The sequence below is a fragment of the Equus przewalskii genome, chromosome 9 (genome assembly GCF_037783145.1).
Source record: "Equus przewalskii isolate Varuska chromosome 9, EquPr2, whole genome shotgun sequence".
NCBI lineage: Eukaryota > Metazoa > Chordata > Mammalia > Perissodactyla > Equidae > Equus > Equus przewalskii.
Genome location: NC_091839.1, coordinates 31,697,896 through 31,722,205, shown reverse-complemented (window position 1 = coordinate 31,722,205; position 24,310 = coordinate 31,697,896). Strand labels below are relative to the sequence as shown.

The window sequence follows — 24,310 nt, the reverse complement described above, 5'->3', positions numbered from 1 at the left end:
TTTGTTTCTGGTCTGTGTGTTTTGGTCTACCCATTGAATTATGTTGTTTTCTATGATGTGTTTCTTTGTTTTCTCCTTATTAATTATTTGTGTCTCTGTTCTCCTTTTTTGTTTAGTGGTTACCCTGAGGTTTGTATTCAGAATCTCATGTAGAAGATAGTCCATTTTCTGATTGCCTCCTTTTTCCTTAGTCTAAACCGATTCAGTTCCTTTCCTCCTTACCTTCGAAACTGTTTTTCTCATCCCTTATTCCATTTTGTGTTGTGAGTTTGTGGTTAAACTGACAGGATTATCTTTGTTTTTGGTGTTTTCCATCTTTTTAGCTTAATGCTATACTTGAGTATTTAATGCTATATTTTGAGTACTATTCTGATTCTGTCTACCTATTTATTTCCTTACTCTGTGTTTTGTGACCCTTTTCTCCATTTTTTTTTTTTTTCAGTTATGAGGGCCTTCTTCAGGATTTCTTATAGGGGCATGGATCATGGCTAGGAAGTCCTTTAGCTTTTGTTTCTCTGGGAAAAGTTTTATTTCTCCCTCATATCTGAAGGATATTTTTGCTAGATACGGTATGCTTGACTGAAGATTTCTGTCTTTTAAAGATTTGAATATGTTGTTCCATCCTCTCCTAGCTCGTAAAGTTTCTGCAGAGAAATCCACCGAAAGCCTACTAGCGATTCCTTTGTAGGTTATTTTCTTCTGCCTTGTGGTCCTTAGTATTCCTTCTTTGTCATTCATTTTTGCCAGTTTTACTACTATATGCCTTGCAGTAGGTATTTTTGCACAGACAAATCTAGAAGATATGGAAGCCTCTTCCACACAGATTTCCCTCTCTTTCCATTGGTTTGAGAAGTTCTTTGCTATTATTTCTTTGAACATGGTTTCTGCTCCATTCTCCTTTTCTTCTCCTTCTTGAATACCTATAATTCATATGTTGCATTTCTTAATTGAGTCAGATATTTCTCGGAGACTTTCTTCATTTCTTTTTAGTCTTAGTTCTCTCTCCTCCTCTGTCTGGAGCATTTCAACTTGTCTATCTTCGATTATGCTGATACACTCCTCTATGTTGTCTACTCGGGTGCTCAGAGACTACATATCTTATCTCTTCCATTGTGTCTTTCATCTCTAATATTTCTGATTGATTCTTCTTTATAGTTTCAACCTCTTTTGTGAAGTAGCTCCTGAACTCATTGTTTCTCTACATCCTCTTTTACCTCGTCAAGTTTTCTGATGATAGCTATTTTGAATTGTCTTTCATTTAGAATACATATTTCTGTGTCCTCAGGACTGAATTCTAGGTGCTTGCTGTTTTCTCTCTGGTCCGGAGATTTGATGTAGCTTCTGATATTGCTAAAGGTGGGTCAGGTCTCATGCATTCTGATATTATTTGGTTACAGTTACTGCCTATTGCCACTCAGAGGGGTTCAAGATCCACATATTCTGAGACCTCCACCTTCAGCTGAGATGTCAGGCAGTAGAGTGGGAACAGGGTGTGTCGGGGGAAGGGCGCTTCCTCCTCCATACTCTCCAGATTTTCTCAGTCTTCTCTCACTATCTGGTCTCCTGGGGACTTGGCTTGATGAGGTCTCCCTCCTTGAAAGCGTTCACCCCATTAGAGGGCTTCCCTCTAGGCTGCAAGAGCCCTAGGGAGTCCTTGATGTTCCCACAAATGAGCGTCCCCTCCCCTACTACTTTCCTAACAGAGCCTCCTGCAGTTGCAATCACAGTCTTTAGGGAAGGGAGGGAAGTTCTCTCTTACCCATTTCCACCTCCTCTGAGGGGGCCTCCAGCCTCTCTGCCCACCACTGTATGGCTGCATGTCTCTCCAACATTTTTGTGTTGTGTTAGGATGTCCTCTGTTGGAGTATGGATGCCATTTTTTGTTGTATGTTGGAGGGGAAAGAGTCTCGGGCAAGTTCACTCCACCATGATGCTGACATCACTCCTGCATACCTTACTTTTAAAAAAATGTTGAATTTCCACTATGAAAGCTTAGGATTTGACTATCCTTCTTTGCCATGCACTCATCACCTTTCTCTCTCTCTTATACAAACACACTTTTTACATATAATTCTGGATATATCATTACTTAATGTTTATGTTATTGTAACTACATAAATACTACGTACAACCAAGCCATGTAGAATACTATATATCTTTTCCTTTTCTGCACATTTTTCCTGTAATTAATCATTGTATTGTTTTATTCATTCGCTTTTGTTATGCACTTAATAACATCTCACCTCCAAACTCTTCATCAATTCTCTTAACCTGCTCTAAAGATATTTATACATACTCTATTCTATCAGTTTCATTTTCTTAAACGCTCTCTCCTGGAATCTTCTGAGTTACTACAATCGAGAACAGTTATTCTCAAGGCCTAGTTACAGCTGTCATCCTGAAATTTCCTTTCAGCATCATCTTCTTTCATGCATTGTTCTTCAGTTTCCCATATATCATGTCCTTTTTCTTGGTTTGCTAGGTCATTTTGTTGGAAAATATTATCCAGTAGTGTCCTGAGAAAGGGTACATGGAAGGTATATTTCAAGACCTAATATGCCTGAAAATACCTTCATTTAACCTTACACTTGACTGACAGTTTGATCAGGTACCAAATTCTGAGTTAATAAATTTCCTGATAAATATTTGAGAGGGTTCCATTTTCTCCAATTCTTCCACTGTTTTGCTTTTGAAAAATGGGAAATACTTGTATTTCTGATATTTTCCTTATAAACTGTAATGTTTTTTCCCTCTTCTTTTGAAGCATATAGGAGCTTTTCTTTATCCCAGCATTCTGAAATTTCACCTTCATGGCCTTCGTATATGTCCATTTTCATTCCAAGTACTGGGCTCTTGGCAGGCTTTCAATCTAGAAACCAGGTTTTTCATGTTTATTAAATTTCTTAAATTGTATCTTCAATAATTTCCTCTTCCTTTCTCTTTCTGGAACTCCTATTATTCAAATGTTGGACCCACAAATTGGCTCTCTAATTTTCCTTCATTTGCTCCCATATTATCTATTTTCTTTTTCCTCTAATTTCTGGCAGATTTTCCTCTCTAAATTTCCAAAAATTCATTTAATTCATTACAATATTTTTAATTTTTTAAAAAAGTCTTTTATTCCCCTAAATTTTATTTTAAGGCAGCATTTTCTTTTTTCTGTAAGAAGCAAGAAACAGATTCTTCACTAGCAGACTCTGGAGACAGCATCTCCTGTCAACACCTTTATATCAGACCTGGCCTCTGGAACTGTGAAAGCAGAATTTTCTGTTTTAAGTCATCAAGTTTGTGGTAACTTGTTTCAGCAGTCTCAGGAAACTAAAATGGTAGGCAACCCATCGATACATTACAGTCCATATTTTTCCAAACTCATTATGCAGCTCTCCAACCTTCACTCTCTCAACCTGAGCACACTCCCTCCTTCCAATTCCTCAAATGCATCCTGTCTCAGGGACACACGCTATGACCACTGCCTCGAAAGTCCTTACTCCAAACTACCTCTCATTCTATTTAAAAACTACTTCCTCCATGAGGCCTTCCATGTCCTACCAACCTAAATTAGGTCTTCTCTTTTATTCTCTTCCATTGCCCCCTGCTCATTTCTTTTTCTTATCTGTTATTTTATGTGTATTTGTTCATTTATTCATTGGCTATCTAGATTATCAGTTCCCTTTGGCAGGGACTCTGTCTCATTAGTCTACCACAGTATATCCAGCATCTAAGACAGTCCCCAGCACATGACAGGAGGCCCATGTTTCATGTTAGAGCCCCAGCACTGGAAAAATGCTATGGGAAAAACAAGAAAATAGGTTAATGGTTAATCTCTATATGCTCAGAGTAAAATGCTCTCCTTTAAAACCATTATTGCCTATAAATAAATGAGAAGCAATTTCATGTTCTCAGAAATGTTTAATTTGTCCAGGTCTCACATTTGATAGCTATGATTTAAGTTTTCCCAACCCTTATAAGTATTGATAACTATGAGGAGTGGTTACTTTAAGCAGATTCTGAACTCAATGGAAAAAAAATAAACTAAAAAAGATAGCTTCAAAATACTATTTATAAAGCTTCTAGAAAATCTAAAATATATTTCACAAAACTTGTTGAAACTGGGAGGAAGACATTTTAATTTTTATGTAGACACAAACAAAACCACATAGTGTATATTCAAATGAAACTAGGGTTACAAGACTCTATATGCAATTATAAAGTTTCCAATAGCACGTAATTTATAGCCAATAAAGTAAACAAGGAACAAGAGACCCTATGTTCTAACATAAAGTAGTACTTTTTTTCCTTTTTTGTTTGCTATACACATAAATCTTTAAACAAAATGAAATTCAGCAACTTACATTTAGAAGGAGAATACAAATATTCTCCTTCTTAAGCTGACAGAAATATTGTTAGGGTCTTTGATTTCCAATGAATATTTTTTTAACCCACATACTGGAGTTAGTTTATTTCTTTTGCATTTAGAACAAAATTGTATGGATAATTTTAAAAGTTAATGATGGAAATAAGATACAGTGGAAAGAGGAAAGAATCTGTGGTCATATACATAGGTTTGAGACCCAGGTCTTCCAGAACTGGCTAATTAAGTACGCTCCGTGAGTCCTTCAATCTGCCTGTCCTCAATCTTTTAATCTATAAACCAAAGAAAGTAATAACAACCATGACACAGTTACTGCCAGAACAGATAATAAACTCCAGGTGAAAGCATTTTACAAACTATAAAGTATAATATAAAGGTAGACTGCTGTTAATTATCTTGAGAACAGATATTGGAATGTAAAGTATACCTTGAGAGTAAACTGAACCAAGTTCTATTCTGTCTATTCCTCTTTCCACTGCCTGAGCACTGAAAGTGAAACATCACTTTGAAAATCCAAGGGAGGTTTAAATTATACACTGATATAGCATTCAAAATGAGTATTAAGATTTCAATTTATGATACAACTTGTTTCAGTAAATGCTTATTAAATTAAATACAACTGCAGGAACATTAGCCCAGATGTTTTTCTTTTTTTTAATTTTAAATACAGTTCTGCACGAGGATGAAATGCACATGGAGCCCTAACCTTAGATTCCACTTCTATCTAAAGCAAAGCAGACTGTAAGTAGCCTTAAAAAATCCTTGAGGCAAACTTTAAGAAATGAATGAACATCTATGACAAAAACAAAAAACACAGAGGATAAAGCTTTTTGGAAAGTCACCAAAGGTACAAAAGCCTATCATTACTAAAATGATGTCCCAAGTCACAGCAGAGAAATGTATAAGAAATGCTGCTAATTGGACAGAATTAAATTAAAAGTTAACACGTTTTACTGGTTGATATGATTACAGCATGAATAAGCTTTAAGATACAACTAAGAAGTCCACATTGGTGGAAAAGACATCTGACTTATGAACCACATCTTCAGACACTGCCTAAGGGCCACCTCATTGGTGATGTAAGCAAACAAGACAGCCTAGGAGGGAATCACCAACTACAAATCCTAGATCAGAGATGCAACATAACAGAGCCCTAGAAGAAGGGATCAATGCAAAGAGTAAGAGAAACTATGGCAGTCAAATAGTTAATTTACAATGGATTTTCTACAATTAAAATAGAAAGAAAAAAATCCATGGTGCCTACTAAGCTCATCGGTCAGGGGAAGCTGTGGCTGTGGAAGGATAAGCAGTGACACCATGAGATGATACCCAGCTGCAAGATACATGGAGGCACTCAAAGAATGTCAATAAAATGTCAATATGACAGCACTCCTGCTAATGAAGGTTCTGTACAGAAAAATGTGATCAAAAGTCAGAAGGTGGTAGTTAGGTGTACGGGGGCATATGAACACAACTTGTTTTCATTGTCTTATTTTCAATTGAAAAACTGCCTCATTTTTCTCTGAATATAAGCTTGCATTATATCAGAAGAGTGGAAAAACTGGGATACGGCCCCTTCCTCAAGGAGAAGAGCAACAAGAAATATTTATTAAGCACTTATATGACTCTAAATATTATGCCAAGCACTTCATTTGCATTTACTCATTGCAAATTCCCAACAGCTCCATGACGGAGTCATATTTATTATCTCCATTTTATAGATGTGGAACTTGAAGTTAGTTAACTTGTCTAAGGTCACTACTAGTAAATAAAAGTTTTATGACTCTAACTTATGCTATTAATCTCTGTGATAAAAACATTGAAAAGTTAAATAAAATATTTTTTAAATCTGAGCCATATCAGATAAGCTGAAATAAGACAGCATATGGCAAATTGAAAAGTGAATTATGTAGACAATAATCGCTAGAGAAATTCAGAAGAGGTGCCCATTTCAGGATCAAATTGATAAGAAAGAATTTATGAATGAAGTGAGGTTTCAGCCATCTTTTGAAAAGTCAGTAGAATTTGAATGAGAAGACAGTATTTATGTGGATAGGGTATGCCAGTCAGTCTCAATGCTCTCCTAGATGTTATTTACTTTGGCGGATCACTGTACCCAGGAAAAAAAGCACATGCTCTAATACATCAAAATTGTGCATGCAAGTTAAATTGTATACCTTATGACCTTTGACTTGCAGAAGAAACTCAAGTATTTAACAAACCATACAAGAATCTTCATTACCTGCCCTTCTCCATCACAGTAGGCTCATTCCCTGCTAAGCTCCACTCCTTCTCAGCCAAATCCCCAAACTTGTAGAAGTTCCAGGATCTCCAGGCATCCTCCTGTCTCTGCCTCTGCTCAGCAGCTTGCATACCATCAGCACCCTCCCACAAGTTATCTGTCAGGTGGCCATCTTAAATCTTACCCATCTTCCCAGGTTAGTTCCAGGCACCGCAAAGCCTCAAGAACAAAAAACAGCGATCAACTGAGATGGGGAAATAAGACCAGAAGAAAACAGAGGCAAAGCAGGGAACAAAGAAAACATAAACATTTTATATCTTATTGTAAATAGAACAAGAACTGGCAGCTATAAAAAGGAACAATCAAGAGAATAAGAACTCATAGAAATTAAAAATATTTCAGCAAGAATAAAAATATCTCATAGAATGGCTAGAAGAAAAAGTTGAGGAAATCTCCCAGGAAATCCAAAAATAAAAAAAAGAAAAGGTATAAGAAAAAAGATAAGAAATTCGGAGGATCAGACCAAGAAGTGTTGTAGAAAAAAGGAACAGAGAATATAGAAGGCAGAAATACAGGAGAAAAACTGTTCAAAACAATTTTCAGAACTGAAGGATGAAATCTCAGATTCAAAGACTCAAGAAAAAGAACTTTAAAAGACCCATATTGAGGTGCACTATCCTGTAGTTGCAAAATAGTGGGAACAAGAGAGATCCCAAATGCTTCTGGGGGGTATGCGAGGATGGGGAATAGATCACATTCAAGGAATTAAAACGAGAATTACAATGGAATTCTCACTAGCAACACTAGAATCTAGAAGTTAGTAGAAAAATGTCTTAAATTCCATGGAAAAATTATTTCCAACTTGGAAATTATCCTAATTCATCAATAAATTTTAAAGCTGTAATAAAATACGTTAAGCCAACAAATATTTTAAAAGTTTACAGCCCATGTACCCTTTCTAAGTGAGCTCATAAAGAATATGCATCAACTAAAGGAAGTTATAAACCAAGAAAAGGAATATATGAGATCCAGGGATGATGAGATCCAGCATAAGAAAGCAGGAAAGGGAATTCTCCAGGTTGTGATGAAAAGTCATCCCTGGAGTAAAGCCGAGCAGCAGACACAGGAAGCATCAGTGCAGATGAAGACAGGAAGACGGAAGGCTCCAGAAGCTGTGTCTCAAACAAAGATGGAACTGGTGAGTGACTTCACTTGTTTGGCCATGCTGAGAGGTGGCTGTTCATTGCCCTATCAAAGCGTCTGAAAGTAGAATCAATAATAGGTATGTAGAAAACTAAACAAACGGAAAAAAATAACTCTAAGCAATTATCTTTAGAAAAAAATTAAAAGTTGCTCAAAAAGGAAATGGAATGTATATTAGATGTCTCGGTGCTAAAAAAAATTATAGACTCATAATAATATAAATACATAATACCGATTTTACCAAAAGTTTTGATAAAAACTATGTTTGGAGAGTAGGTAGAGGAGAACAAGCTATGTAAGACAAACTTTTACCTTCCATTATACTAAGTGAAGAGACAAAAAAGAAAATAACCTGAGAAATAGCAGTGTAAGCCTTTTATTTAAAACAGACGTAAATGTTGGCAGAACAGGAGTAAAGGTCTGGCAGTGGTGGTCTCTAAGGGGTGGTCCTGAGGTGTCGGCAGGGCTAGCTGTTTGTCAGTGTAAATATGGAACATCATCTGACTTTTAAAAACGGCGTCACAGGTTTCCACTTCCAGGAAGCGGACTTAATGTTATCTCTATTCCTCTCACTAAGCACAACAAAAAACCCTGGGCCTCGCATATAAACAACCCAGGAAGACTGAAGGTGGACTAGCTATGGAACTAAAGACCAAAGGAAGGAGAACGTGGTGAGTTCCCTGGTTTTCTTCTTGCCTCAGATATCCTAGATTTTGAGCTAAAACAGCCAACAACCCAGAAATGCCAATGGGCACATACAAAAACAAAAATACACAACAGCAACACGAGCCTGCTTTCTCTAGCCAAAGCAAAGCAAGGAGACTGCCTAGCAAGACGGGAAGTTCTTAAAACATAACCTCCCAGAAGCAAACACCACAGAAACAACTGCGGCCCGCCCCCACCACGAGCAAAGGCACGGGGGCCTGGGGGGCCGGGACGGCCAGCGCACCGGGCTGCAGGGAGACGCCCCACAGCCACCGGGGCAGCGACACAGACATTCTCAGTCCGGGCGAGGATCGGTGTCGGGAGCCACTGCCCGGTGCGTGGGTGCTGTGGTGCATCGACCTGAGGAATAGCTAATCAGAAAAGGAAAGGAGGACGGAAGCCCGGTCGGAGGGCGCGCTTCTTTGAGGGGCTCACCTGCAGCTCCACTGGTAAGCATGAGTAGAACTAGCCAGACCGAAGAAGGGCATTCTAGGCCGAGAACCGCCTGGTACTAAGGCACAGAGGGCAGGAACAGAAAGTGCTTGAAAAACTACAAACAATTCTGACTGGAGTGAAAAGTGCTTAGGATGGAACGAGAAAAGACGCTAGAGAGGCTAGAGGGGGGCTGGGTGGAGAAGAGCCTCCGGGCTCCGGGGAAGAGCGCGCACTGCGTGTGCATCTGTGAGGAGCCACTGAAGGGTTTTCCGCAGATTTTAAAGATCACTCTGACAACGGCGGGGTGTATGGATCAAAGGAGGATCAGGTGCGTCAGGAATCGCACAGGAGGCTACCGCCAGAATCCACACAGGAAGGGATGAGCACGGAGACCACAGCAGGAGGGGGTGCGGGGAGTATATAAGCCATATCTGATACATTCCATAATCTGGGTCAGTTTTACCAAATTTGAGGATCGTGAAGAGAGAATGGAGAGAGAAAGCAGAGCCACAGTAACTCTAATACCGGGTGCTAGTGTTCACGGGCTACTAACTAGCTTTGGGCCCTTGGGCACATCTCTCTGGGCCTCATTTTTCTCAACTATCAAGTGGAGATAAGAATGGCAACCATGTCTGTCTCTCAGAGTTATTGTATAAATATGTATCTTTGTATAAATATTGTATAAAAATGAGATGATGTGAAAATACTATAAAAATGGTAAACATAGTGTATTATTTCCTGTTGCTGCTATATCAAACTAACACACACTTAGTGGCTTAAAACAACATAAATTTACTCAGTTACAGTTCTGGAGCCCAGATGTCTGGGGTGGGTCTCACCGGGCCAAAATGAAGGTGCTGGCAGGCCTGTGTTTCCTGCGGAGACTTTCGAGAAGACTCCATTTCCTTGCCTTTTCCAACGTGCATTTCTTGGCTCATGGCGCCTTCCTCCGTCTTCAATGCCAGCAGCAGAGCATCCTCCATTTCTCTCTGATTTGGGCACTGACTCTCCTGCCTCTCTTTTTCCCTTATAAGGACCCTTGTGAGTACTGGGCCTACGTGCGTGATCCAGGATAGTCTCCTCCTCTCAAAGTCCGCTAATGAGTAACCTTGATTCCCACCTCACCCCATCACCTAACGTAACTTACTCACAAGTTCCAGTGACTAGGATGCGGGCATCTTTCGGGGCCGTTATTCTGCTGACCATATATACAAAAGATTCTAATTGAATGTCTGCTTGGCAGTCATTGTTTTTTTCAATTTCACAACTAATATGTCCAAGAGTTGTTTTATAGTTTAAAAAACTAAGAAATCTGAAGAGAAAGTTTTCTACGTAACTCACTATTATGTCTCTAAGATTTAGCAATATATGCTAACTACCTAAAGGCTCAATGACAACTATAGATTTTGATATTTAAGTTAATATAATTATTATGATCTCTTCAAAACAATGAGAATTTAAGACAAAGATATGGTTACAAAATCTAAATAGAATCATAAGCATTCTGGTGTTAAACTTCTATGATAGTATCCTGGCCTGTAAAGAAAAGCACAATGCTACGATTAGCTCGTGATGTTTCTAATCATAGAAACAAACACATTTTCAGGTCTGAAAACATAGGAAAGGTCAGGCTGTCAGTCAAACAAAGGGCATTCAGTACCTCAAAGGTAAACACTCCTGACCCCAAGCAAGTACACAGCTGAGTAAGAAAGGTGCCATATGGGGCCTGCAAGTGGAGGACGGCTCAACCCAGGTTCTGTCCAGACTGTTCCACAGGACCCCGGGGGCAGGCCTAGTGCAGACCCCTATAAGCCGTCTGGCTTCAAGACACGTACCTTCTGTATCTGTCAAATCTTTCACCAGGGTATCTCATTTCAACCCCCTATGTCTTGAATACATACAGCCCTGACATAACTGATATTCACAATCATGACCTCAAGATTTTGATAGATATCAAGTTCTTATTGATCATTAAAGGAAAACTAAGTTATGGTCAGAATAATTTTACTACTAAATGTATTGAGGACGTGTTTTTGAAGATTTCTGTTTTATTTAAAACCTAGCTATATGTGAACTATAAATACGTGAAATCCCTTTGTCAGAATTTTAAATACGCACACCACACCTTTTCCTATCACACTGCATAAACATAAGTTCATTTTAATGAAGTCAACAGCAGGGCTTAAGTTTTTAAGCAATACAGTTTAAACACTTCCAATCTATGGAAACAAGGTTTTTCAAAAAAAGCAAATTTTTTTCTAAACTACGATGTTTTGTTTAAATCAGTCAATAGTATCAATAAAAAATGCACTAATAGGAGCTATCCTATATTTCATGCCAGAATAGATTCTTTCTTGACACTTTATAATCCAAGAAAGCTTTTATAAAAAGACAGAAAAGCATTTATAAAGAACAATCTTCAGTAAATTTTTTCTAATACAGAAGCTTTATTAACATATCTGGAAGATGATGATGGTAGTAATACTGATGATGATGGTGACAACAATGAAAAGATTTTGAATGATTTAGTCTAAGATGCTTTTGCTGGGAAGAAAAAAGTCCCCAGAGAGAATGTCATTAAAACTTATTTATGAATCATCATCCTAATTGTAAATGCAGTGAACAACTTTATGACTCTACTTTCTCTAAATGCAACAATTACCTCTCCTAGAAAAGACCAAAGTCAATCACTCAATCTTCCACTGCTGAAGAAAGCAAAAAAATACACAAAAAAGATTAAAGAATATTAAGTATTTGAGATATTTATTGATGATTAAGAAATAGATTATATATATCAGATACTACTATAGAAAATGTGATATTTAATTTGATTGACCATGTCCAGTAGAGAAAAATTTTGGTTTCTCAGATAAAAAATTCAGTATCTTCTCATAAATGCCAAAAGCTTAATCATAAGGTTTTCTATAATATTGATCAAATCATACCTGATAGAGAAGGAAAGAACAGATGTACGTGCAATAAATTATTAATTCAGTTTTGCCAGGGTTTTGAAAATTCAGGTAAGGCCTATACTGTACAAAAACTTTGACCTTAGATAATGGCGCGGGGCACAAACACTCAACAGTGATGGATCAAAAGAAACAAGGCCAACAACCTTTTTCCTACAATGAAATACAGTTAATGAGTTAGCTAGACCTTTAGTCGCCTCTGTGATATTTTTAGTAGTCAATTAAAAAGGATTAAAATGTGAAGGCATTTGGAGTTTCCCAAACAAAGGATCAGATAGTGAGGAAGATAGAAAGTAACACAAAAAAGAAACTCCATTATGTCCCAAGAGCCAAACAACAAAACAATTTCAGGTTACCTCAATGTCACTTGTAAAAAGAAACCCTGAGTCAACCTTTCTAAGCCATGTTACATACATAAGAAAAAAAAAAACATAATAAAGCCCTATACTGTGTGTTCCCCAGCCAACTTACTCAATTAACCCTCATGCAGAGGGTCCATCGGGTATTATGCCACTTACAAGAGAAATTCTAAAAGAAGAAAAACATAGTCTTTGATTTCCAGGCATTTGCTAGTCAATGTCAGAAAAAGAACAAATTCAATACAATACAGTTAACCCATCATGAGGAATTTAACACTCAGAGAAAGTTATAGATTGGAAAACCATAAATGTTAGTGTTTTTCTGAAAAATATTGAGACTTTGAGCAGTAAGAAGTAAATGTAGGCAAGGAAAACAAAAGATGATAGAGTCCAAGGCTACTGATTAAGAACAGGGAAGGTACCTCAAAGGAGAGAAGCACAAGCCTGAAGCAGAGGTGTCTACGGAGAGATGGATGCTGTAGCAATCAGAGGCCGGAGTGGGGGACACGAACACAGGGGAGAGCTGCAGACGACTGCAAAAGAAGGCCCGACTAGAGACTCTGAGCCACAAGGCTAAGGGACAGCAACAGGCACTATTCAATGGGAATGTTCACCAAAATTACTGACATACTATTTCATGAATAGAAGAGATTTATTACTTACCCGATTTATATGGTTGTTCCTTAAAATAATCTGTAGTAGGGTTTTCTCAAATTCTTCCAACTTCTTGGAACACTTTTTCAGAATACGAATAGATAAGTTACAATCACTGATCAGTCTAGCTAAAGTGTCAACAGCTTCTGTCCAAAAGCTTGAAAAAGGAAATTTGGGTTTACGGTAAAAAGCGATCAGGCCATCCAGCAACTGGAAAACAGAATCCGATACCGCAGAATAGTCGTTTTCAAAGAGGCTCAAGTCTGTTTTCAGACTCCCTGATTCTGTCAAGTTCTTCAGTTCAAGCAAATGCTGCAAGAACTGCATGTGAGAAGACAGAGGATTTTCCGGAGTAGCACCGTGTCTTTTCACAATGGGCAGTGGTGGGAAGGGCGTAGGGGTGCAGCTCTCCCCAAAATGCTGGGACATCTCCGAAGGTTCAGTTCTCTGCTCATTTGATAAACCACACCCAGAATCTTCCAGCAGACTTAACGTATTTTCAGAACATCTAGGTTCCTGAGCCTGCAACTGGGTGGATGGGTCTCCTAAAATAGAAAGGAATAGAAGTGTGTTATCTTTCTGTGGCTAAAATTTTTTCATATAAAAACTAGTCTTTGATTTTTCTAACTTAAAATGCTAAATGAAGCATGCAAATATGTATTAAACATTTAAAAAACAGTGGTGTAAAAACTGAATAGAGGGAAAACTGTGAAAGAAATTGCTTAGGCTGACTGTAGAAATGCTCTTTATCTTCACTGGGAGAAAGCAAGAGTGACTCATCCATGCACTGTCAGTCACTATCTCTCGTTCCACTAGACGCCATGCTTGAAAGACACAGAGGAGAAACCACAAGACCTGAAGGAGGTCAGGATCTGCTACAGACTCCAGCAGGTAACTACAAAGCAATAAGGTGCATCTAGAGACAGAGATTTGCTCAGGGCACTATGAAAATAGGAGGACCACTGAACAGCCTGCCTGGTTAGATCAGTGCCTCCTGGAAGAGGTGATGGTGGAACTAATGTATAGAGCGTAAGAGGGAGTTCACAGTTAAAAGTCAGGGGAATGGAGTAAGAGAGAATCCCATATACCAGAGGGGTAATTGCAAAAGCACATACCTACGAAGGAAGAGAAAAGCAGTGTGCATGTAAGGACCCACAAGTAGTTTGAAATTCCTTTTACAGAAAATATAAGTCAAGACATTAAGATGGAGAAATATGTAGAAGCCAGGTCATAAAAGATCTTAAGAGACATATTAAGGACCTTAGAACTTATAGGTTGAGTGTAGAGTGACTATAATTCAAGCTTGAATAATGTAAAACTCCTTTGGAAAAATTATATGCACACCCACACATATACCTGATATACAAAAATAAACAAACAATATATATATGTATGTGGACTTATTTATAATTATTCAAGTATATCTATCTGTATATATATCTCATAGATCCTTGAAACTATATCTATAACCACTAGAATCTTCTGATATTGCCTTAGAAATACTTGCAGTTAAGGCTTAACCTTAGGTTTAACCTAACTTTAGGTCATTCTCTGAGAGAGATGCCATCATAAACGCAGATAAGGTGGTGGTGGTTTGTAAAATGATGATCAGTAAAAAGTACAAACAAAATTGAAAAAGTCTCATTGAACATTCTAAGCACATGCATATATCTGTGAACCCAAGGTTGAGAAATACCTCTGTCAGCAATGGGAGCAGGAATGAGGCACTAAACGGTGTGATGCAGGAAAGTGAAATGTCTTATATTCATTCACAGATCACTCTTTGGCTATATGAAGGGCAAGTTGAAGAGGACACAGGGAGATATGAAAAGATCAGTTAAAACGCACCTTTATTAGTCCTAATATCAGGTGATAAGAGAAATGAGCCAAGCAGTTGCAGTGGAAGGGAAAGGAAAGGACTGACCAGGGAAATAAATACAAAACATCCAAATATAATCTAGAGGCCAGGTGACTGACTAGATGTGGGCAATGAAGTAGAAGTAGGAAAAAATGCACCCCATCGTTCTGACTTAGGTGAGTGGGAAGATGATGGTGCTACCAACTGAAATGGTAACAATACGGACAGAAGAACTGGCTTAGGAGAAACGATGACAAGTTCAGTTTTGGTCATGTAAACCATGAAGCAACTGAAGGAAATCCAGGCAAAGATATTCTCCTGGAAATTGGCCACCAGAGCCTAAGTTGGAGGGAAAGGTCTCAAGTGAAAATACATTTAGGAGTCATCAATGTGTAGGTGGTATCTGAAATAAAGGAATGGTTATAGTCACTGGGGATAGTATGAACAGTGCCTAGACCAGACAGTCAGAGAGGGACCCTGAGGAGTATCAATATTTGAGGGCTGAGTAGAGAAAAAAAAAATCACTGAGGAGACAGAGAAGGAATAATTAAACAGGAACAAGAAGAATAAAAATGATCGTGTCATGAAAAGTCAAGGAAACAGTTCCAAGGAGAATTACATGCAGTAGTCCAATAAGATAAAAAGCTGAAAAAAATATGTTCGAATTACCAGTTAGAAAATCACTAGTGATCGTACACATAGCAGCTGTAGTCATTCAGGGCAGTGGACAGAGGCCAGAGTGAATGGACTGAAGAGCAAATTGGCACAAAGTTAGTGAAGAACGGCCAATGCTTCTGAGGTCTTGATCAGGAGAATATAAAGTGGAGAGTTACTGCAGGCAAAAGTGGCATGACTGGGCCGGCTCGGTGGCCAAGTGGTTAAGTTTGTGGGCTCAGCTGCGGCGACCCAGGGTTCGGATCCTGGGCGCGGACATGGCACCGCTCGTCAGGCCACGTTGAGGCGGCGACCCACATCCCACAACCAGAAGGACCTGCAACTAAGATATACAACTGTGTACGGGGGGGCTTTGGGGAGATACAGCAGGAAAAAAAAAAAAAAAAAAGATTGACAACAGTTGTTAGCCCAGGTGCCAATCTTTAAAAAAAAAAAAAACTGGCATGACAAATTGGGAGAAACTTGACCAATTACAGAGTAAGAAGAAAAAAGCAATAGAAAAGCAAAAATTGGAGATATGAGAAAAAATAAAAATGCCTGGTGGGGCATGGTCCTAGAGAAGGTAGGAGGAGATGGAGCCAAGGACCCCAGTGATAGGTTGTGCTTAGTGATATGGAAGCAATTTTTTTCTTCTCTGAGGCTGAAGGAAACAGAATGAGAATGCAAAGGATGGGAAAAAATACCCCTGTGCATGTGAAGTTAAAGGAGAGCTCACCTAACACTCACGTTTTTTCAGAGTTGGAGACAGGGGCACACTAGTTGAACAGGGCACAGGAAGAAGGACAAAAGGGACATCTTCTACCCTCCCCGCCATACATTTGGAAATCTAATTTGTTGCTCTTTTGTCCTTCAGTAAAATTAGAAGCTGGTAAGGCGAAATCAGTGGATGGAGCTTTAACTTATAGTTCATTCACTTAACAAGTGCCTACTAAAACCACTACAAGTGGGCAAATTTGTGCTTGCTCATTATCACTGCAATATCTGCCCTCCACGTTAGGGAGATAACGCAGTAAGGTGGAAAACGTGGTGGTAGCCAGAACAGTGAACTACCAGCAGAGTGTTTAACTGCACGTGGCTATTTCTATACTAAAACAGGCAGACAGCCTGCTAGTTTTAAGCCAACAGTTTCTTTTTCTTATGAGCAAGGATAAATATCCAAAATGACTTATTCTCAAGACATCCGTCTCACCATTCACAAAAGTAAAGGGGGGGACTACGGTAATTATTCAGATAGATTATATTTTTCTTTCATGCAATTCAAAATGGTTCTCCACTAAGAAAGTGAACACAAGTTTAAATATCTCAGTAACCTGCTCAATTTGCCATCAAAGAAAGCTGAACTTCATGGGTGTTCAGCTTTTCTTATGAGTCTTCAGGGAAGACTCATAAAACAAATTCTACCAACAACCAAATTGGGAACCAAAACGCTGCTTTCTGATTTCAGCTTTTCACTCCTCACTGGTGTGCCTTTTGGGAAGTCACAACCACTCCAGATCACCTCCTTCATGTGCTGACAGGCACAAATTTGAAGGGAGGCGTTCTACCCATGCACGTGCTCCAGTATAGGAAGACATAAAACCGACCAGCATTCTTTCTGGCTGCTTTGTTTATGTACCCTTGGAAGAGAGTGATGAGGGCATATGTTGGAGATGCCCATGTGGAAAACCACACAGAGAGGAAACTCCTCTGTGCCCTAAAAGAATGCATAAACCCCACAGCAGAGGACCACCCTGACACTTTACACAGCATGACTTACAGTGTTAAAGTCACTCTATCAGACTGAATAGAAGAGTCTTACAGTCGTATTTCACTTTACAAAATAGCTTCATCAAATAATGCAAGTGTTGTTCCCCAGAACTCTGGAAGATACGTTATGATCCCTAATTTCCCATTCAGGAAATGTAGGCTCAACTTGATTAAGAGGCCCAGGAAAAGTCACATAGTGAGCAAGTGAGACCAGTTCTTCAGGTCTATGTCCAGTCAGCATCCGACCACAGCACGGAGGCCTGTGTGCTTCCATACCAGCTTCTGCACATTTCCGCAATAGTGTTTATTCACTACGCCATCCACTTGTTCATGAGCTCCTGAATGGCAGAAGTCCTGTCTCTTGTCATCTTTGTGGTTGTCTCACTGAATAATAGCATCTATAGAAGACTCCTTATCAAGAGAAATGCTTAGTGCTAAAACTTGCTGCTGGCTGAGGCAGGTCTTCTCTCATCCTTTAATATTCATAATGAGCCAGGATCAACTCCTTGGCAGCTTACACCAAACCACAACAATTATATAGATATAAGAGAGATCAGATGGATAGAACAGATAGATCGACAGACACAAAGAAAGAACACAGTTATTGCAATAATCACTTAAAATGCCTCAGAATATTTGCCAATAAAAAGCCAATAATATGCTTTTTATAGCATCTACTACCTCTTTAAAAAATAACCAATTCATTTCCTCTCCTATTTATCCTCAATGATGAAAACTTTGAAGATTACAAACAGCATTTTCATTGGAAACCAACACTTTCATACAGGAAACCACTTACTGCCTAATAAAGTAATTAATAGTGGGCAAGTGTCAATATTGTGTATTTCCTTAGAAGATGGAAAAGAGAAATAGGGAGATGTTTACTTCTAGAGAGGAGTAAACATTTTCAGTGATAATGAATATTAACAATTACAATCTCTGACAGTCATAAATAAGATATTTATTCACAAAAATAAGCTTTTTAAATATCCATCCTTATTTGAGTAATATTACATAGCCTGGAAAGAGACAGTAACATACCCCTGTCACTTTAAATGAGTCTCACATAACTACAGTCAGATTCTACTCATTTGCTTGGATGACTTTTCTCAACATCAGTCTAACAAAGCATCATGCCCAAAGGAGACAAGAGAAAATGAAGCCATGCTGTTGCAACTTTCTGAATTCCTGTTTTTCCAGGAGGGACTAAAATCAAACACAAGTCAAATGATGCTTCTCTCTCAATTTCTCACTAGGCTAAAGAAATTGAGGACTGTAATTTCTCTCCACGTCACCAAATATGATCTAACTAACATGTTTGTTGTTAGATTTAAAAGACATAATAAACTACACACACACCCCCTGATCAAGCACAGTCTAGCACATATTAAATTCTCAGTAAATATTATCTATTGTTATTAAATGATTATAGATACCAAGAATCTAAATTATACTAAAGTATGAAATCACATAAAAAAGTACATGAAATAAGACATCAACTAAAACTACAGATTCTCTCTAAAATATCCTATAGTCCCTCTCATACATTGGATCCCACAGACTTTGAATTCCACTTTACTGAGCCCTCAACTCTTCCATTTTCTTTCAGATGTTAAGTCCCAACTTAACCCCTCTTACCATTTTAGAGATGATCTCAAACATACTCAACAAAACAGACCCGGTGCCCTCCTGCCACACATTCTGCCCTAGAAATGCCCACCCTCGAATCAACAGTGAACATATTTTCCACTGCCCCCCAAAATATTCGCATCCACATCAATTCTTAGTGCCTTTTGTCATCCATTTTGCCAGTCCCTACCTTATGTACAAAATTAGACCTATAGAACCAACTGTCTAAAAGGCATCTTTCTCTGTACACCCTGAAAGTCCCATGAACCTTATGTTTATAAAACTGATCAAATCATCTTCATGCACTGCACACATAAACATACAATTCACGTTTGGCCTGCATATTACCATCTCGGCTGATAGCAGGACTATTCCTCCAGTCACCCGGCCCAGGGTGAGGGACCATTCTTGGCTCCTTTGTCTCTTCTATCTGCCACATAAAGTGAAGTGCCATGTTATGCTCATTCTACCTTCTGCACCTGTTTAGTTAGGACTCTCCAGAGAAACAGAACCAATAGGACATATATATAGAGAGAGAAAGAAAGTGATTTATTACAGTCATGTGCCACATAATGATATTTCAGTCAACAATGAACCACATATACAATGGTGGCCCCATACAATTAGTATCATATAGCCTAGATGCATGGTAGGCTATGACATCTGGGTTTGTGTGAGTACACTCTGTGATGTTTGCACAATGACGAAATCACCTAAGGACATATTTTTCAGAACACGTCCCCTTCATTAAGTGACACATGATTGTATAAGGAATTGGCTCATGCAATTACGGAGGCTGAGAAGTCCCAAGAGTTGGAGTCAGCAGGCTGGGGACCTAGGAGAACCAATGGTATAGTTCTAGTCGAACTACAAAGGCCTGAGAACCGGGAGAGCAGACAGTGTAAGTTCCAGTCTGAAGGCCCACAGGCTCAAGCTCCAAGAACGGCCAATGTCTCCGTTTCAGTCCAAAGGCAGGAAAACACCAATGTCCCAGATCAAAAGCAGTCAGGCAGAAGGAATTCACTCTAACTTGGCCTTTCTGTTTTATCTGGGAGTTCAACTGATTGGATGAGGCCCACCCACATTAGGAAGGGCAATCTGCTTACTCAGTCTATTCAAATGTTAATCTCATCCAAAAACACCCTTACAGACACATCCAGAATAATATTTGACTAAATATCTGGGCACCAGGTGGCCCAGTTGACACACAAAATTAACCATCACAACACATGTTTGAACCTGTTCTTCCCCAGTCCCTTCCGCCACTTTAGTTCATAGCATCACCATCACTTGCAATGATTTCTGCCATACCCTCACCCAACCGATGTCCCTGCCTCTAGTTCTGTCCTCTTCTAGGCCACATTCTGCTAAAATACAGCCACACCTCGTTTTATTGTGTTTTGCTTTATTGTGCTTTGCCAATATTCCATTTTTTTACAAGACCCTCCACTGGCAAAAAGATGATGACTTGCTGAAGACTCAGATGATGGTTAGCATTTTTTAGCAATGAAGCATTTTTTAACTAAGGTATGTACATTGTATTTTAGAAATAATTGTATACTTAATAGACTACAGTATAGTGTAAACATAACTTTTATATGCCCTGGAAAACCAAAAAATTCGTTTGACTTGCTTTATTGCAATATTCACTTTTTTGCATGGTCTGGAACAGAACTGGCAATGTTACTGAGGTATGCCTGTACTAGTTTGATCACAGGATTACTGTCCTTATAACCTTCCAAAGGGTTCTCTTACCTTACAAGATGGAGTCCTCCGAGATCCTCAGCTTGGCACACAAAGCCTCTCGCTGTGTAGCCCCTGCCTACTGTCCCAGACTTACCTCCATCCTCACTCTTACTTACATACAAGCAATAGTAAACTCTTACAGTTTACCAAAACATTCTATGCTAATTCACACAATTAGGCATCTGCACAAGTTGCTCCCACTGTCTGGTGTGTTCCTATACTAATACCCAGAGATGGACGAATTCTTCAAATCCTGCTTCAAATCCTTTGTGAAACCTTCCCTGCTCTGCTCAGAGCAGAAGAAATCACTCCCTGTCTGGGCTATCTTGTACCTTGCACACACTTCTATTACTCAACTCATCAACCTGTTTTGAATGCATGGGTGACTCCCTATTGGAAGGCAGAGATTTTGAGGGCAAACACAGAGTTTTTGAGTATTTCTGTTCCCTGATGCCTATCCTACAAAGTTGGCGGTTTGAATACTTGTTGAATATTTATATACACAAAAAGTGAAATCAAATAGCATTTCTTCAAATGCACTGAAATGTCATCACAGGCATATATAATTTATTATGACAACTACGATTTCTTAGCATTAATAATAATCACTCACATGTACCAATGCACTGAACAATCTAAAAGTAATGTTTCCGCCACCTGGTGGTCAAACAGGAAATGCTATTTTAAAGTACTTCACAATTTATCTGAAATGAGTGTCTCACTGTAAAGCAATAGTCTTCTGTCTCAGGAAGGATGTATTTCAGCAATTGCAGAGCTTATTTGAGAAATGTTGACAAATTAAAGGTTGCAGTTTTGTTCAATCCCACTCTAGCAGCCTGCAGCACAATTCTTTCAATATACCAAAAGAGACAACGTCAAATGCCATCAAATTATAAGTAAATGGAAGGATTTGTCTTAGCTGAATCGTCTTCACTGCATGAAGTTTACATAACAAAACAGTGTATTTGTGTGTCAGCTTGGTCCAGGACTATCTGACAGTGTATTTGTGTATCTTTGTGGGCCAGCATGGTTCAGGACTATCTGACAGCATATTTGTGTATCTTTGTGTGCTAGCGTGGTTCAGGACTATCTGACAGTGTCTTGTGTGCCAGCTTGGTTCAGGACCATCTGACGTCGTATTTGTGTGTCTTTGTGTGTCAGCTCAGTTCAGGACTATCTGACAGTGTCTTTGTGTGCCAGCCTGGTTCAGGACTATCTGACATCGTATTTGTGTGTCTTTGTGTGCCAGCCTGGTTCAGGACTATCTGACATCGTATTTGTGTGTCTTTGTGTGCCAGCCTGGTTCAGGACCATCTGACAGCGTATCTGTGCGTCTCTGTGTGCCAGCCTGGTTCAGGACCATCTGACAGCGTATCTGTGCGTCTCTGTGTGCCAGCCTGGTTCAGGACTATTTGACAGTGCAGTTCCTCCCTTGAGAGGCGATAAAACTCTGCACTTTCCTGGTTTTCCCCATCTCTCTCTCCCAAGCCATCCTCCAGTTGCCAATTTAAACCTTCCTCATCATTGTGCCTTTGGCTCTCTCCTCCTGTTGGAAACTCCTGGATGTGCCCACCTTTCCTACAGCCTCAAAGAATTCCTTAGGCAGATGATTCTCAAATTGCTATATCCATCCCACCTCCTCTCCCAAGCTCACGTCTTAGGTGTCCGAACAGGACTTGATCTGAGCACTTTAAACCTCATATGTCCAAAAGAAATCACATCCTTCACTTACACTTGGTCCAACTTCCTGACAACGGTGCTACCACCCTCTGTCTCCAACATTTGAAACCCGAAAGTCAACACTGAATTCTTCTTTGACCCCCACATGCATTCCACTGACAAATAACATTGGTCCTGTCTCATTCTTCTGTTCCCCAGATTCACTAAGTTTGCTCCCGTTTTAGGACCTTTGTATTAAACGTTCCCGCTGCCTGGGATGCTCTCCCCACCAACTCCAGTTTTCTCAAGGCTGGTTCCTAACTATCATTCAAGTGTCTGTTTAAATGTCACTTCTTCAGAGAGGCCTTCCCTGGCCACCCCACCTAAAGAAGCCACCAGATCAGTCTCTGTCGCACCTTCCTGTTTTAGTTCTCTGAATCTCACTTGTCACCACCAGGTCATTTCCTGCTGGTGTCATCTGTCTCACCCACAAGAACGTGCAGTTGATGACGGTCGGGAACCACCTGGTTTACCGCCATATCCCAGAGCCTGGAACATTGGATAAGAGCTCAATAACATTTACTCAATAAATAAGAAACTTTTTTATATTGCCTCTTTTTTTCCATGCCTAAATAACTGCATGTAAGACCTGAACTATGACACTGATGTTCCTCTCTCCAATCTCGTCCTCTTCCAAACAACCGCAGGCATGGCTGCCCATGCACTCTGACTAAATAACCTCACTCCCCAGATCACCCACAGGAATCACTTTCAGAAAGCATAACGCTTGGCAAATGCATAGCACACACTCAATCAATGTTAGTTTCCCTTCTATTTTCCTGCTGGAAAATCTCCAAAGGCTCCTTGCTGCCTCCAGAATAAACCATGTTTTCCACTGGCTGTCACAGTCCTTCTTAATAGGCTCCAACCGAGTTGTTCATCTTATTTTCCACAACACCCCTTCAGCTCTGTATGCCACAGTCAAATTAAACCATTTGCCAGTAGATTCCTAGTCTGTACTTTACACCGTTCTCTCATGCCTGCAATACCCTGCTAACCAAAGCTTTCTAAATCCTACCATCCTTCAAGGTGAGCAACTTCCTCCCCACAGACTTTTAAAAGTTCTGTTCTCTAGGGCAAAATAATCACTCTTCAGAACATCAGTATCTTTCTCTGGACCACAGAGTCTCATTGGGCATAATCAGGGGTGTGATCTTGCTCCCAAAAGAGTGTATGATCCTGTGGGCAGGGCTTAGATCTTACCTCTCTTTGTAGCCTCCATATTGTTTGTACTCGATAGCTACTGAGTAGAAACGGGCTGAATAAATGAGTAAAAGAATCTACCTAAATTCATAATTTCATATCCTAACCAAAGGAAGTATCAGGTTGAGAAAAGGTGGACACACACTCTGGCGCCAACATCACAGCCTACAGAATGACATCAAACCTATGAAAACATTCCCCTCCACCAGGTGAACGAGTGACCTCACCTACGTACCTTCCACTCATCAGTGTGTGGATGTGGTGAACACCATGTGGAAGTGGTAAAAACAATAAAATTACTGAAGTCAGCATACACCACATTTCTTGGCCTCCTGATACTGTGAATGCCAAACCACACAGCTCTCTACAATCCAGCTCAGACCACCTTTCTTGCTGAGATCCCACAGATCTCTGGTCTCTCCTTGACCAAGCCTCCTTCCAAAAGAATCTGTCTGAATCTGTTTTCCACTAAGCCACTGAAGCCACTGCTTTGACTTCAGCTCTTGACCACAGGGTTCCAACTGATCACATCTATATGCTGAGATGTTAGCATTAAACTGGTCCCCAAGCCTCCCCTGCCAGACAACTGAGGCTGACATTCACTTTCACCGATGTGTCCACTTCATTCCCTTTATCAAAAGTCAGAAGAACTGAGATCTTCTACCCAGAGCAGTGTTTGCCCAACTGCATCACCACAGGGAACACACTAAAATTACATACTCCTGGGCACAGGGAATCAGTGTTTCCAGGGGGATCCAGGAACTTGTATTTTAAATAAATATCTGAGGAGGTCTC

General features: G+C 39.6%; 1 protein-coding gene across 6 annotated transcripts in view; it reads right to left on the bottom strand.

The window, feature by feature from the left end:
* MEI4 (meiotic double-stranded break formation protein 4) overlaps nucleotides 1–24,310 on the bottom strand; it is a 235,737-nt gene that overhangs the window by 160,635 nt on the left and 50,792 nt on the right. For all 6 annotated transcript variants that reach the window (XM_008529850.2, XM_070558994.1, XM_008529849.2 and 3 more), the window contains one exon: nucleotides 12,949–13,484. In XM_008529850.2, the coding sequence (XP_008528072.1) occupies nucleotides 12,949–13,484 (536 nt within the window). The remainder of the gene's footprint in view (nucleotides 1–12,948; nucleotides 13,485–24,310) is intronic.